General features: G+C 36.4%; 1 protein-coding gene across 37 annotated transcripts in view; it reads left to right on the forward strand.

The window, feature by feature from the left end:
• The window catches only part of ABI3BP (ABI family member 3 binding protein), a 168,334-nt gene that overhangs the window by 36,106 nt on the left and 114,894 nt on the right, over nt 1–17,334 (forward strand). For all 37 annotated transcript variants that reach the window (XM_069785638.1, XM_069785647.1, XM_069785651.1 and 34 more), the window contains exons 3-5: nt 1,093–1,161; nt 4,727–4,859; nt 14,451–14,632. In XM_069785638.1, the coding sequence (XP_069641739.1) occupies nt 1,093–1,161; nt 4,727–4,859; nt 14,451–14,632 (384 nt within the window). The remainder of the gene's footprint in view (nt 1–1,092; nt 1,162–4,726; nt 4,860–14,450; nt 14,633–17,334) is intronic.

Here is a 17,334-nt window from a genome sequence, read left to right on the forward strand (position 1 = left end):
TGAAGTAGATTTAAGGTGGAGAGAGATTCTTTCCTGTAAAGAATTAAAAAATATTTTGAAAAGGTTCATTTTTCCTGGAGAAAATGCATAGGGGTTTAAAATCAATAGAAATATAAATGTCAGAAAGTCTGGAAAATACAATTTGGCTCTGAGATGAATTTATTGAATAAGAAAATCACTTAAACTGTTGCTTTCCTGTTGCATGCAATGTTATTTCTAGTGTAACAGTACCAAGAGATTCCAGTAAAAGTCACAGCCCTTTGTGGGTTTTACACAAATATTAGTTCCTTTCTCTTAAATGTTAGTAATAACTTTACTTTCATAAAGAGTATTCAGTACTGTCAAAGCACGTAATAGTTAAATCTCATAATAAGTCTCCGGAAAAAGTATGTAAACCTAACTATAAAACAAGCCAGTAACCAATGTGGAGACTGTCTTAAGCATGTCTGACATTGTGTTGTTTCCTGCAACCAGATGATCATGCAAATCTTGAGTGATTTAGTATTAGTCTGTTGTGGTATGTGCTCCTAAATGATTGATGCGTTTTGTTTATTCTTTTTACAATAGGACAGCTCTTTACTGAGAAACTGCTTACAACAGAAAAACTAAGGTGTATAGCCTGAAACAGAATACAGAAAATATTGTAGGAAAAGTTCCACCAGCTCCTGTCAGGAGTAGATATCTCTGGTTGTACTCTGCAGGCTTTGCCCTCTTATTACTTTACCTGTTTTACTTTTCTGTTTTGCCATCACCTCTTCTTCTTCATCTGGGTTTTCATTACCCTTCACTTTTCAAGTAGTGTTTGCGTTGAAATGTTACATGAATGTCCTGCCATGTTCACCTATTTGTTGTGTCACAGTCAAAAAGAATTGCCAAATCTTTTGTGCATGGGTGTATTATTTTTCCTAATGGCTAGAATATTTCTGAATGATTGGTGAATAAACCTTAAAGCAAACATGCCTAAAGATCACAAAGATTGCATAACATGTCAAGCATTCACTGAATATGAGACTTTTCTTATTAATTATTAGGCTAATCCCTTTCTCAGATAAATAGCACATCTGTACTAATTGCTGCTTTCTTCATTTACAGATGCAGAGCCGCGGTATTTGGTTTCAGTAAGACCAGCACGCATTTCAAATAACAAGAAATCTTGTTCAGGTATTTTACTATTACTGCATCTCTTTCTTCAAGTAGTTAAAGGAATACAGAATCTTTATTGGGGTTTTCCTGACAAGATATTTTAACTGTAGGTGTCTGACTGGGATGCACAAATTCCATATGTGGGAAGGTAAAATGTAGGACAGTATTTCCTAGTCAGTAATTAGTCACACATGTGGTGTTCAAAACATGAAGAAGTACCTAAAGTTTGTTATTGGAAAAATTTCTTGCAAATGAGAATTTAAATTTAGAATACTAATTTCTGATGTTTAAAGAGGTCACAAGCGCATGCAAAAAAGGTGAAAGTTTTTAAATAAAATGATCTGGTGTATTGAAGTTGACTCTTCCAAAACTACCAGTAAGGATTCCTTCATCTGTGGCCTGGAACAGGTTGCCCAGAGAGGTGGTAGATGCCCCATTCCTGGAAGTGTTCAAGGTCAGGTTGGATGGGGCTCTGAGCAATGTGATCTAGTTGAAGATGTCCCTGCTCATTGCAGGGGAGGGGGGTGGACTAGATGACCTTTAAAGGTCCCTTCCAATCCAAACTATTCTATGGTTCTGTGATCTTTATATGATTTTTTTCCTAATTCCTGGTAACTGCTTGGGATTAATTTCTTCTTGCTCTTGGCCAGATGTAAAACAGTATGTCTGGAAAGATTTTGAAAAGTGATTGTTATGGTTTAAACCCAGCTGGCAACTAAGCACCACACAGCTGCTTGCTTACTCCGCCCCGGTGGGATGGGGAAGGGAATAAGAAGGGTAAAAGAATACTCACGGTTGAGATAAAGACAGTTTAATAGGTAAAGCAAAAGCTGCATGTGCAAGCAAAGCAAAATAAGGAATTCATTCACTACTTCCCATCGGCAGGCAGGTGTTCAGCCATCTCCAGGAAAGCAGGGCTCCATTGCATGTAACAGTTACTTGGGAAGACAAATGTCGTAACTCTGAACGTCCCCCCGCTTCTGTCTTCCCCCAGCTTTATATGCTGAGCATGATGTCATATGGTCTGGAATATCCCTTTGGTCAGTTGGGGTCAGCTGTCCCAGCTGTGTCCCCTCCCAATCTGTGCACCCCCAGCCTACTCGCTGGTGAGGTGGGGTGAGAAGCAGAAGAGGCCTTGACTCTGTGTAAGCACTGCTCAGCAATAATGAAAACATCCCTGTGTTATCAACACTGTTTTCAGCACAAACCCAAAACATAGCCTTATACTAGCTACTGTGAAGAAAATCAACTCTATTCCAGCCAAAACCAGCATGGTGATTTACCTTTCAGATGCAATGTATATATATAAAAAAACACAAAAGAAAAAAATGCCCAATACACTACTTGGACATTACTAATTTTTGTGCCTACAGAAACTGATTTATGGAACAAGATTCAGATAATTGACTTTTCAGTCCAGCATACAAAGGTGTAAGAACAGCTGGTGGTTTAATGCTAGCTAGGTATATGGCAAGCCTTTTTAGTAGTAAGAATAGTTAAACTGGACAAATTACCAAGAGTTGTGGTAGAGTCTGAGTTGCTGGTATTTTAAATTTACAAGTGAAGGCTGGTTACATTTCTAGAAGAGGCATTGTAGTTCAAACTGCGATTAATACAGAGGAGTTGTATGGTTTGTGTTCATATAGATCAATGTAGATGATCACCAAGGTAATTCCTGGTTTTATGGTTTATAAATCATTGCAGTCTCTAATGGGCATCTAATGGCGTAATAAGAGTCATAATCAAAATCATATGTAGATCCTCTGAGCATGATTTCAAGTTATATGAGAGCTTGTTTTTTCTTTTCCTTAAAACTCACATATTTTCCATGTTTCCTCAAAAGGTGATCTAGAAAGAGATTTTGCTGTAGTTAGTGGATTCGCCAGATAGTTTGGTGAATGACCAAGCTGTTTAAGTTTTTCTTTAAAAATGGAGAAAGAGTATAAGAACTGGTCCAGAAAATATGAAAATTATTCAGACACTTGCCCTTGTGGAAGTATCTTGTGTTCTACAGCATTTCAAAGCATGTCATACTTCCTCTTAAGGGTAGAGAGTGGTGGTGTTTGTTTGTGGGGGTTTTGTGGCAGCATATTAATCATCAATATAAAGTAACACCTGGCATGGTTAACTTTTCTAAATGTTCACGCATGCATTGGTTGAAAGTACAAATCAGGCTTTCACTGGGTCATGTTAAGTGAAGAGATACTAGGGTTCAAAAGGCATGAAAAGAAGGTTAGTCAGATCTGTTACACAACAGTGAAAAATATAACCCTTAGATCAGTGGCTTATAAGCTTTTAGGGAATTTGTGGTCACCTGTACATTTTGAGGAGGTACAGATCCTTTAGATTTTTGAAGTATGTAATATAATATAAAGGATGTATGAATTTCCTTTCGTTAATCATCTTTCAAACACCAAAGCTTCTCCTTGGGCTTGTAGCAGTCCACAAACTACAGGTTCAAAATAATTGCTCTAAATCATTTCTTCATTTCCAACTATTAGCTTTTAAACTTTATTTAAAGAAAGCTCTTTTACCACATGAGACTTGTGCTACGTCATTCAGAGCAAAGCTAAAGTTAAGTACCATGCAAAAGCTGAACATTTTCAATGTAGTAGGTGGTTAAAAGAGAAAAATGCCCCCAGATACAGACACCAACTTAGATTTGCCTACGGTTAAAAGCAAAAAATTTTTGTAGGTTTTATTTTACTCTTGATGAAGAATGCTCTAGTAAGTATGAATTATCTATGGGCATAGTTGCAGTGTTACTGAGAATCCTGCCAAGAAGTTACTATTTCTGTCACACACAAAGAGAGACTTCCTAATGTCCTGAAGTCTGTGTAACACCTTCTGTGATGCAGTCCAAGACAGACATGTTTGAAGTTAATTTGTATATAGCTTATTCTTATACTAAGCATACCAAATCCACCCATTTTCATTTTCAAAAACTAGGTTTAACTGGAACATAGGCTGAAAAAAGAGAAATAGTGAAAACTTGTAATAAGACAAAATTGAAACAAAGTTTAGTAAAAAAATCTCCCTCCTTCTCACCAAATAATAGCAAGAATTCCTTTAGGTTTACCCTGGATCTGCAAGTCTGGACGTGAAGTCTTACAGTTTCTTCCTAGGTTGAAATAATGCTGTGCAAGTCCAGAGGGGACCTAAAAAATAGTCTTTTTGACGCTTGTGTGTCTGACACCTGCTTTGTAAAGCAGTCTCCTAATCTGTGCTCCTCCTGCCTGCTAGCTGCATCCTCCCTTCCTTTATGCCAACTTTGTTCTGCATTTCTTTGCTATATTCATGCTCAGTTGGCTTCAGAGTCAGAGCAGTCTCCCTTCCGTGCAGATGTTTCACTTGCCTCAATGAGAAGCCAACGAACAGATCACAGACACTGTCTCTGCCCCCTTTTTAAAATCATACTTCAGAAATAGTGACCGTGAAAGAGAGAACTGTTGTACCTTTCCCTTCAAGTTTAGAAGAGAAGTAGGTCTTTATTTACTTCATTATCCAACTGCAAAAACTTTCCCTTACATAATGCAGGAGAGAGAAACTAACTTGTAATTGGAATTATATGTTTCTTATGCAGGTCGGACCAAGACTCAAAAGCCTCTGCAGCTGGTAGTTGGCACCCTCACCCCAACCTCTGTGTTCCTCTCTTGGGGCATCCTAGTCAACCCTCAGCATGACTGGACAGCAACAAGTAACTGTGCTAGTGACAGGTAATGTAACAGAAAACTGTTTCTTGTGATACCATGATTTAATTCAGGGTAGTTGTCTGGTGTGGCTGAAATAAGTTTGACAGCAGAAATTAAGAAGTTGGAAGCAATAGTTCTGAATGTGAAGTAAGTTTTCTCGTTTACTTAAATAAGTGCTTCGCAAGTCTTTACTGGTCTTGAGTGCAAATTTAGTCAGACATCTACATGCTGAAGTACAAATCTTGCTATTTCACACTAGATCCTTTGTTCTTCTTGCACTAATGGCCTTGGCTCTACCTTCATTTGTATCTGGACTAATTGAAAGAAACCTTGTTAAATTATAAAAAATATGTTGGTTTAAAGTTGGCCAAATAGAAGTAAAATAAGTCTTCCTGTGCTGTGGTAGGGGAGTAATGCCTTGTTTTAATGCTATTTGATTTTTGTTTCCTCTATTTGGTCTTAGCACTACACTGCTTTCCTCATACTGATACAGTACAGCTTTCATTAATTTTCTGTTGTAAGTAAAAGATCACTTCTACTATAACACTTTTGTTTTGCTGTAATTATTTAATGAGTGGTACAGTAGGTGGGGAACTCAGGAAGACTCACCAAGTAGCAGTCTCAAGACAAGTCATAGTGCTGAGTAGCTTCTCAGTTAACTGCATCATTACATTTGAAGTAACTCTTGGCAGATGAGTAAAATTCATCTGCTGCGATTATTCAATTTGTAATACAGGTGCTTTTCCTGCTCTGTCATTTTGGTGTTCTCTTTGTGTTCTTCCTTTTATGACAGAAGAAATTTTTTGTCTTCATTTACATAGTTTGAAGCTCCATTCAACTCAGCAGCTTTTTGTAAAACCAAGAAGAAACTTTGTTCACCCATATTTGGGGTGCATCTACATCTGGTTTGCAGCTATCATCTTTCTTTTTTATTTTAATGCATCTTTGCATAATTGAGAACACTTTATTTCCCCCTATCTATCTAATTTTGTAGCTGTCAAATTTAGACTTGAATCTGCTTACTTTGGTGTTGATAATAAAACTCCCATTGATACCATTAAACTGGATGTCAAACACAGATTATGTTAAAAAAAACAACCCATGTAGCCAATATGACCTTTTTCTTACTTCCCAAAAGTTGTGGAATAACCCTTTTCAAGCTTCAGAAATTTCTCATGAACAAATTTGGGCCTTCATCACCAATCAGAATTTCAAACAATATTGAAAAAAAATTAATGTTTATTGGGAAATTGTTGTGGAATATTGGGAAGTGTTGAAGCATGTAATTTAATTGGTTTTTTTTCAGTAGAAATAAAAGTTGGGTTAGGCTTAAATTTTGCTTTCTCAATCAAGAAAGCAGCAAGTATTTTCCTACAGATAGAAATCAAAGAAATGAGCTGATCATGGAGGAGCGTGTAAAATGTTCTGGCCCCATAACGACTTTTAGCACCATTTTTACCTTGGAACTTATCCTCTCTGTGTGCTGTGTCAGCACCAAAGTTACAGCACCCATTGTGCAATGGGAAGGAAGAACACTTCAGAAGAAGCCCATGTCCTGTATGAATCTACCTGGAGATTCAAGGCATATGGTGCCTACCACAATGCCTTCATCAGCTTTGGGTTTTCTCCTCAGTAACTGAATATTCTTGGTGGACATTCATTGACTTAAAGTTTGCACAAACTCTTTTAACATAGTACGTAATGTTTTCCACTTAGTGCAGTGATATGGGTGTCTTGCTACGTTTAGAATAAATTCTATATGTTTGCTACTCTAGTGTGAGACTTGCTTTTACCGTGTCTTTCTGTCAAGTAATGGTATGCACCTCCCAAAATTCTGGTTCTTTAGTTAAGTGTTGTTTAGTCCAGTTAGCTGATTCCTCTCAGGTGTTTACTTTTAATGTGCCCTCCATTTTAGTGAAATGTTGTCAGGCTGTACTGGAGTACCACCTATGTATTTCCCTTTTGCCTCCATAAGAGGACTTGCCTGTAAGAGTTGTATTGCTCATTTTGTTTGAATATCTCCCTGTACTTCAACTCTGAAGATACACTGACACTCATGAGTAGCTAGTTTAAAAACACTTATATCAAATTGCAAACAGTAATATAAAAGTATGGGTATATAAGCAAGTTTCTATTTTGCGATCAAGCATAGCAATAAAGCTAATGAAGAAAAAAAAATTACTCTAGGTGGTCCTCTTATTTTGTTTACTTTTACTGGACCAAAATGCTTGTGATTTGTATAAATGATGAGAACAGTTCTCCACATGACCGTGGTGTGTATTTCTGTAATTCCAAGCAGAGATTGGATTGAAATGTATTTCTAGTCAGTGTATAGAAGAAAAATTATTAATTTATGATAATAATTTGAATGATAATTGATAATGTATGATAAGAAAAAAATAGGAAGTAGCCCATCCTTAACAAGTTAGCATCGTGTTAAAAGTACAAGACTTAGTCAGATAATGGATTCATCAACATTTGTATCTATTGCAGGGACAGTCTACTTCACTTGATCCTTTTTCATCTGGCATGTTCTCCTTACTGTGACATGTTGAAACGTACTGTTAATCATCTTCAAGACTGCTGTATAGTGACTAACCTTTAATCTTTGACATTGGCAGTATGTGGCAATTATGACCTCTTAACTCAGTTCTGTCAGCTAATATCCCACCAAGTTTTAGATTTGTAACTCTGTATGACCTGAAATGGAGTCACTGTTCTTGGCCTTAGATTTTGCCATCTCCGGATGGACGTTAGGCTTTTGTACAAATGTTGCATAACATAAGTTAGTTGAATAGGTTACTGACTCAGAAGATGAAAACCATATGGAACAGCATGGATCTGTTGGCCAAGATTTTCTCTAGTGTGAGTCTGACCTCCATGGGATATTCCTTAGAAGATCTGGTTTTGTGAGCAAATGAATTTTGAATAAGAGATGCCGTGTTCTCAAAGAGCATTGGTATCTTTTACTGCTTCAGTGAAATTATTGCTTGCTTATTGAGGGTACATAGTGTTCTTCTGTACCTATGAAATGCTTTTTAAGAAACTCCCGTGAAGAAAAAGTTCCCATGCCCTTTTTTGACAAACCATTCTTTGGTTGCTTAACTCTCTAGAGATTAAGGGCATAAACCAATAGAGTGCTACATATTTCCTGCAAGACAACCCCAAACCCTAATTCCTTGTGGAAGCAAAGATAATTGCTGCTATTTGCGTGGACCAAAGTTCTTTGCAAGGTCAAATTTTAAAGCCTCCTTCAAGTGGCTATCATCTCTGGTCACAGCCGTAGCGCTAGAATGCAAAACAAGATGAAACAAAAAGACCCAAACTAGAAAACTCAAGCGATTAGTTTTATGTAACTGATGAAAACTACATAACACCAGAAAGGTTCCACCAACAATGTGGGGTTAGCTTTCTCAGCATCTTCTGTAAGACACCAGTATGAGGTAGTTGATGCGGGAGGATGGCCAAGTCATGATAGCCTGGTGCACAGTCATGTTCAGTTCCTTTTTATATTTACAACAGAGTAGAAAGACTTGTTTCCTCTCTGCCCTTCAATGTTCAAACAACCATTAGTGGACAGAGCTGTCATAGTAATTAACATACTGGGACTATGTTTACTGTCCATTTAGGCCTGAAAACCAGAGTATAGACTATTGCATAGACTTTTTTTGGCCTTTCCTTTGGTTAGAACAACTCCACAGATCCCAAAACAGAGCAGGGGGTAGAAAAATGCAGAGTTTGACCTTCAGTTCTTTAGGAGGGGGAGTCAGGGGAACGAACAGAAAATGTTTTTACCATGCAAGACAAAAACAGGGTTTGTAGATAGAATACTTTAGTTTACTGTATCGAGTGGATTGTATGGAAAAAACAACATGCTTTCAGATACATGTGAAATAGAAATTTAAAACCTGAACATATGGGTTTTTTCATGAACTATATCTAAGTTAAGAACTTTGAAAAATCCACGTTTATATTGTTTAAGTTTGTTTGCCCATGATTTAAATTTCCTAATGTCATATTTGCAAGTAGTACAGACTGTGTTTTGCTTAATTTTTATCTGATGCTTAAAAAAAAATAAATAAGAAAAATAGAGAGAGAGAGGGAAAAACAGAGAAGAATCCATACTTACTCTTTATGTTGTACAGCACATAGAAGTAGGGTTTTTAAACCCCTAAATTGAGAAAGATAATGTGCATGCATCTCTTTTTGTGCCTGTCTACAAATCTGTGTCACTATGCAGCTGCATTTTGTTGCAAATGTCATAGAAAATGTATTTTAAACTTAGCAGAATTCCTTAAGGAAAACATGCTGCAGTAAATAGAATTCTTGAGTTTCAGATGTTTTTGAGTTACTGCTGTTGGAGTATAGGCTAAAAGCTTGTTTAAACATGGAAAGATTTCTTGGTGGTCAGCCTCTCATTCTTCAGAACCTCTAACTCTTCAATTAATTTCAGTCTTTCTACTAAAAAATTTAAGTGATAGAAGTGAATGTTAGTGATCATGTAAAAGTGAAAACTAAATTAGAAAGTGCTTTGCAAACTTAACTGGTAGCCATCAGCAATGTAATTCTTTCCATCCTTTTATATATGTCAGTGTCTGTTACTTCAAAGTAAACTTGGCAACAAAAAGGAAACAATATAATCAACTTCATGTGCCAATTTGTGAAACACTCAGTATCTGAAAAATCATAGTTCAAACCATTTCTTTTATTAATTTCTAACACTAAATGGATGCTGTGCTTCTAATGAAGTCTGACTATAAACAAATAAATACTTATGTATGGTAATAGTCTTTTTTTTTAAATCTGACTACATTCCTATGCACAAAAGTACAGTAAGTTTTACAATCTTTTATCTATGTCAACACGAAATCACAGAGCAGGAATGTTCTTATAACTCCAAGGCTTAATTGTTTGTTTAGTGTTATGTGTGACTAAAATAGTCACGATTAAATTGTTTGGAGTTTTGGTTTGGATCTCGTTCCAAATGAACCCATGATATTTATACAAACTGACCTAGTCTGGAAATCTCATAAAACCATCTGCCTTATAAGATTTCCAGTATCTAATTGTTTGTGCCCAAATATTTGACTGTGCAAGCATTTTCTGGGAATCTGGCTGAAAAGAGATTTGGTTAACAATTGGAAAAATAGCACTGGAATTCTTGGCAACACAGTGTCATTCATGCTGATGTATGAAAACTTAATGTTTTGCCTATCCATCCTAGAATTTTGCTTCTCTTAGCAGTGAGCAAGATTTTCTTCATTTCAAAAGCAAAAACCCTGTGGGCTGATTATTTAAAATGGTCATCATATTTTGATTTCTTGTGTAATAAAAAGGCTAGCTCTAAGGTAAGAAGGAAAAGGTTTCACTGCCCTGCATTGTGGAGTTTAAAAAAAAAAGCCTATGTTAAGTGAACATAGAAAGGATAGAAACATCCTTTTGTATCGGGCTGATAGCCTTTTACATAGACTTTGCAGATAGAGTAATCACTACAGTGGTTGGCCTATGGAGTAATATTGTACTCTTGTGGTTTCCTTTAAATTATGAGATTGGTTTTGCTGCTTTTATTTCTGCCATTATTTCACATTTTGTGTGCATCATAGGTGGAGGCAAGTGAAGTCAGAATATTGTAAAAGACTACTTAAAGCTCTTTAATGTAGAGAGAGTTTCAAGAATGCAAACATTAAACATAGCATGGTGTTGCACAAACGCATATGGAGAGAGGCAGTCTTGGCGAATGTAAGCTTTTTATTTCTTTCCTGTGGTTATTGGTTTTTTTGGTTGGCTTTATTACATCAATTAACTAAGCAGAACAGTACCCCTCACCTGCTCGTGCCACCTTCTGTTTAAATTGCTGGAGCTCATTATCCTTTCAGTTGTCTAGTAAAAAGAGAGGAGGTGAAATTTCTCTACAGTCCCCATGGTGGTTTGCTTGGAGGTATCTTTAATAAGTGAAACATTGCCTGTTAGGGAGAGAGGAGGAGAGATTAAGTTTTATGGAGCTTAACAAAAGAGCACTAATGTTTTATAGAGCACTAGCTGGAAAAGAATTGAAGTGAACCCTGAAATCTTTTGATTAGTATTTGTGGTAAATAGGAATACAAGTGTTAGTCAATAAACTAATGTACCCTTTTCATATTCCCCACCAAAACAAATAAAGAATCAAAAGCAGTTAAATATTGCCATGTCTTTGTACATGCTGAGAATCTAGATTAAAATAAATTCTTACCCAGTGTAGCTGGGTGTGCCACCTCCTTGCTGAAACATCAAACTAACATTCATAGCTGTTAATAGCATTCCCGGGACTGTTCCAATTAGACTTTACTTGAATAGTGTATTGCTTTCATATTAGCTATTAGGGTCCTGCAGTATGTGATTGGTTTTTCATATTCTTACCTCACAGAGATAACAGGAAGTGTTTTATCTGAGACATAGTCTAGTGTATCTTTCCGAAGCACTACGTGAGTGTGGCTGTACTCCGTTTCAGCCTGCCTTCTATCATTTTGGGGAGGAATCTATGGAGACGTGTCTCTTAAGTGTTTGCAATCCAGGACAAGCAGTTTTACAGCTTCTGATACACATAGCAGGCCAGCTGCGCAGATTTTTTGTGTGTATGTCACTGCCACAAAGGGATTTATATACGCAAGTGGTGACTGGATTTTATGGCTTTCTCGTGTCTTCAATTATATGTGTTGATGGTTTGATACTGTATTTTTTCTGCAAGGAGGGTTTGAAAAAGGAGAAATTAAAATGACAACAGAATTTAATCAGTAGAATGTTCTCAGGCAGGCACTGAAATTACACTGTGTTTGGCAGCTTGTTGGTCTGGTTTAACAATGAATTGTTCTTTGATGACAAAACTTGGCATTTCTGAATTTATACTCTATAAACTAAAATGGTTGCATTTCCCCAAAAGTGCATGTTGTTTACAATTTGGATATTTTTAATACTCAAACGATTGTGGCTTGCATATTATTAAATTGAACTTCATTTTGGTTGCTTTTTATTGAAATGGTTGAGGAAATTCTATCATTGCAGTTAGTGTTTTTAGTACTCATTGTGGCAAGTTTCCACTGAAATAATTACACCCTTGGTGAAGTCTTTACAGACTTGGAATCTTGGAGTTGAGAGCACGTTTCTTCTATGCTGTATGTTTCTATTTCTAATGGCATAGTTTGGCACAACTATGAAAATCTTCTTGTCAGATTTTTTAATAGTCTTGAATTTTAATGAAGGATGTTTTTTGACGTAAAACTGTTCTTGGTATTTTAATTCATGTTAGGGAGAAGGAATTTGCAGGTGTGGAGACAGTATTAAAAAACAGAACATTTCTGCAGTAGAAGCAAGTAGGAGCAGCCACTTAAAAGCCTATTCATTGTGAACAAGTTTTTCGTGGTTTTTTTTCCTCCTCATTTCTGATGCAGCTATTAATTTAGACTGTTCAATAACTGAAATGTGTCAGTATACTGTTTTCTTTCCATCACATACAATCACTTTATTTCTACCCCATTGAACTAAAACAGGTAGGAAAAGGTAAGGATGAAGATGTCAACGAATGAAATTTCCTCTTTCTGGCAAGCTGGGAAGAAGATGACTACTTCTATTTGTGATTCACATCTTGATTATAGATCTGTCTATACCTATTCTAAATCCCATACCAAGAGACTGTATGGGGTCCAGTAAGATGCATTTATGTTGCAGATGGGATTTGTTTATTACTGTTACGTCCTTTGCAAGATAGTGACAGAGATTTCAAGTAAGCTTTTCTTGTCTGTTAATGTCTGTAGGACGATGTATGAAAGGATTAAGAGGATAAAGGAGGAGGAATTTTCCTCATTTTAGTGTTGCCAATAATTTCTTGTTAAAAACGTTCTTTGTCAGTCCAACTGATAGTTAGATCTATTGCTTGACATATGAAATTTGAGTAGAGCACAGCTCACAGAAGTCAGGATCCAGGAATCGGTAAGAAGAGAGAGGATATTCCTCACTTAACTGCATTTCTTTCCTTTCCTAGGTTTGGGTTAGCGTATGGCTTGTTTTGAATGCAAAGTAGTACAGCTAATGAAGAAAGCTATGTGAGCCAACATAAATATTAATTTTGTAACCCAGTGGAATACCTGGATGAGCTGAATTGTAGCAACTAAAACAGGAGAACCTATATTTTTGCTGCCAAGAAAACAAATTTGACAGTTATAAGATAAAATATGTAAACGAAGTGAATCTTCCTGTATGAAAACATTTTCCATGATTGGCACTTGCCTTGTCTTAGGTTGCGTGTTAACAATGAAGTAGGAACTTCCCTGTACTCAACAGTCATCTTTCACATATACTCTGCTCTGGAAGTGCTCTTCTATAATTGGCAAAAGCAACTTTATGCATTGACAGTACTATATTTGGTCAATTAGGTCATTTTAATCTGGACCTTTGATACCTTTTCAGTTGATTAAAGAACCTTTTTTTGATTGTTTTCTTAAGGTCCCTTCCTTTCTCTCCATATATTTTCCTATATAATACCTGGCTTAAATCTCACAACCCAAATTTCTTATTCTTTTTGCTTCTGAATGATTCTTCAGCAAGTGCCTGGGGTTTTAGAGTTGTGTTTGTTTTATGGCTTTAATGTGCTCTATTGAAGTGTGGAAAAATACAATTGGATGGAATTCATCCTTTTTTAGCTGATGTAAATGTAAGGTGGATATGGACAATGGATATGCTTTATTTACATTATGTGTAACAATTTCCAATAATACTTGGATTAAAAAGTTGCCAAATCTCTCTGAGATCTGTTTTTACAAAAACAGAAAACCCCACCCCATTCTGGCAGTGATTCAGCATGTATATTGAAGATGAGACTGTAGCAGGCAGTGGAGTTCTTTAACTCTCACAATTTACATTGCATTATTTTACACTGGTTAGCATTGCAGTCATACTTTTTCAGGGTGGTGCTGCTTGATTTAGTTGGGCAATTTCTGTAGAAATGTTTTTTAATTTCATAATCTGTTAGCATTCATCACATTATTGATTTAAACTGCTGAAAGTAATGTCTTGGTTTACTTTCTTGTTTGAAGTGTGGGCAATACATAATGGGATCACTGAATGAGGAATGTATTATATAAATGTCAACTATTACTGGTTTTCCCTTGAGAATATTTTTGGACTAATTTTGAGGGGAACACCTTCCCCTGGACGGATATAGAAGATTTTGAGAAATTGGTTGAGGCTTCATGGCTAATAGACTCATGATTCAGTTGACTAATTCTGGCATATGTCAGAATCACAGGAACTGCTTGCAAAATGAGCTTGCAGTTTGTGGTCAGAACCTCACATGCATGGTTGTTTGTGAATAAGACCACTGTTCTTTTGCTCTTTGTATAATACTCCTGATTTTGGGATGTGTATGATGGGGAGCATATATGTATCTAGGAGATGACTGGGCTAGCACTACTTTTGCAGGGAAGATATCCTGGCTTTTCTGATATTTGATAACCGTAAGGGGCCAGAAAGAACAATAAAAATGGTGGGTAGAAGTTATTTTAGTAATTCCTAACAAAAATGGTTGTAGTGAGTTTCTTTGTGAAGGAAATCTTTTGTTTTGTTTTGTTTTGTTTTGTTGAGCAGGTTCTATACAGTTCGCTACAGAGAAAAGGGTAAAGACAAGAAATGGGTTTTTCAGCTTTGCCCAGTTACAGAGACGGTGGTGGACAATCTGAAGCCAAACACAATTTATGAATTTGGAGTTAAAGACAACGTAGAGGATAGTATTTGGAGCAAGACTTTCAATCATAAGACAGTTCTGTCTAGTAAGTATGTGACAATAATTAATCAAATAGCTACTCAGTTTGACAGTATTTTTTCCTCTATTGTGGTGTTACTTAAATTAAGCTACTGATCAGGTTTTCATTGTTTAAATGCTATCCCTTATGCCCGTAATAAATTCTTTTAGGAATAGGTGAAAACTAGAAGTAGTTTGTGTTTGAAAAACTGCCACCTACTCTTCTGAAAGGTGTTCTCTCGTTGCAAATAGTAGAGGATCTGCTGCAGGTTGATGGAACTCTAACAGTGATTAGTTTAGATACACATAAAGTGTTCAGTATGTATGTTTATATTTCTGTCTGGATTCCAAGCTTTTTCCTTGGGCCTTGAATAATAAGATCATTACTAATTTGAGTTCATGGAAAGTATTATCGTTGTTTGAATCTTCTTTTATATCTGCTTTTATGTTCAAGCTGCCTAAAAGCTAGACAGGGCCTGTCCTATCCAGCATGCATCACAATGAGCTCTTTATGACTCTGCTGGAAAGTTGAATTTGAAGCTAGTTTTCAGTCAAGGAATTATAGAAATTGTGGTTGAAGCATGTGCTTTCACGTATGCTTTTGTTTGGGTTTTCATGGGGGCAGTGTATGGCATCTCTGGCTGTTCTCTCAGTCATATTTTAAGCTATTTCTCCAAAGTTCCAAGACAATGCAGACAACGTGACATCAAATTAACCCTTGAAAGAACACGTACTGCTCAAAGAATCACTGCTATCAGTGGAGGAAATACACAGCAGCAGAGTCTTCCTGCCTTTAAAGAGAGGAAGAGAGGACTTAACAGACATTGTCCAATTTCATTTATTTTCCTCAAGCATTTACATAAAGGTATTTCTGAGCATGATGTTTGTTAGAAGATGCTGCAAACTCCTATGCTCAGTATTTCTAGCTTGACTTGAAATGTGAAGAATGGGAATTCTCATAAGAGGGCCTTATTCATATGAGATTTGCAGATGAAATTTGATTTGGACCTCGGTTTCAAGTTGTAGGCGAGTTACACAGCTCGATATACTTGATGATAAGGGAGGCAAGCAGTAGGGTGGCTTGTAACACTGCAAAAGCCCTCATACTCCCTAATAAAGAACTTTACTGGCCTTCGTCATAAATTAGAAAGGTGTAACTTTGAAGTACCTGCCCAGTGCCCATAGAGTCATTTTAGCAGTCCAGAATAATACCATCATTATACCATGAGCTTAGAGTGGAGAATGGTGGTAGTCTTTTCCCACACCTGCCTCACAAAAAGAAACTCTGCTTCACAGCTCTAAAGAAGGCTTACTAAATGGCTGTTTTCCCTACATTTTAAACATTTTAAAGTCATCTGTAGAGCAAGTGCTGGAATATATTTGAGCACTTAAAATAAGAGGGAATAAAGAGTGTATAGTGTTATTGTTTAATACTATGTTCGGGGCTGACTGAAATGTCCACTGGCATCACCAAATTTGCTGTTTGTATCTAATGTATTTCTAAATGCTGTTTCTTACAAACAGCATACATTTTTGATAGGCCAGGAGAATCATTCTTGTAAATTATGGAGACAGATTGAGTTTGGTTGAAAGATACTTTCTTGTAAGAGTTCATATTCTATTTAGCTGAGATTTCTTTTTCCTAGAATGTAGACTTGTGTATTCAGTGGATGCTTCTGCAGGAACTAAATCCAGGGAGCTTGCTATTACCCTGTATGTCTACATTCTGGTCTACTGATAAAATGCCTTCTAATTGGAAAGTTGTCAGCTCTTTTCAGATTCAAGCCTTTCATATTGTCAGTGCATAGTAGGTAGATACATAAACTGTGAACAGTAAACATAAAGTGAACATTTATTACAAATTTGTATCCGTCTGTCTGCATAGGATTTTACCAATCAGCACAAATGGCCACTTTTTTTCTGTTTTAATTTACTGTCTTGTAGCAACTCAAGGTCTTTTCATATACTATGAAGCATCTCAACCTAAACCAAACATCCTTCACTGTAAATTCTCTCCTCACTGAAGAATATCTAAATTACTATAAACTGAAATTCCTGTTGCATGTTCTTGTATTTGTTGAATCCACAGGCCAAATTTTTGTTATACACTAAACATGTTGAGGGGGGGTTGGGAGGAGAATCTGGTTTTAATTCATGATTTGAGGAAGACATAAAAGGCATGGCAAATATTCAACATTTATTTAACCCAAATTTATCAAAAAAGATGAAAGTAGATTATTTCTGACCATCTTAACATGATTTTCTCATTAACTCAGTGTGAAACTTTTGTCAGTTTTCCTTTATCTTTAGGCCAATAGTAGGTCTGTTCCTGAGAAGTATCGAGCACTTTGAAAGATTTTTTTCAGGATAGTGTGTCAGCTTAAATGTCTCTCAATTGATATTTCTTTATAATTGCATTTTTTTCTATTACTTGTCTGTTTTGGATGGAATTGTAAAGAAATAACGTTCAGTTTGACTCTTGTTTACTCTTGCCTGTCAATGCAAAGGGAGCAGAAAAGTGTAAAGGTGGAAGATGTAGGCAAAGTTTGAAGAAGCATCATAAGAGGTCCTGGGAGGGACTTTTTCTCCTCTGTACTTAACAGCTGCATTACAAGAAGCTCCTAATACTAAGAAGCTAAGAGAAAAAACCCAAGAGAAAAACTTCAGAGATTAAATCCATGGGTTACTTTGTTCATCTGTTGAGATAAAGGAAACCATGTCAGACTCGGT

Source organism: Haliaeetus albicilla, chromosome 6, assembly GCF_947461875.1.
Source record: "Haliaeetus albicilla chromosome 6, bHalAlb1.1, whole genome shotgun sequence".
NCBI lineage: Eukaryota > Metazoa > Chordata > Aves > Accipitriformes > Accipitridae > Haliaeetus > Haliaeetus albicilla.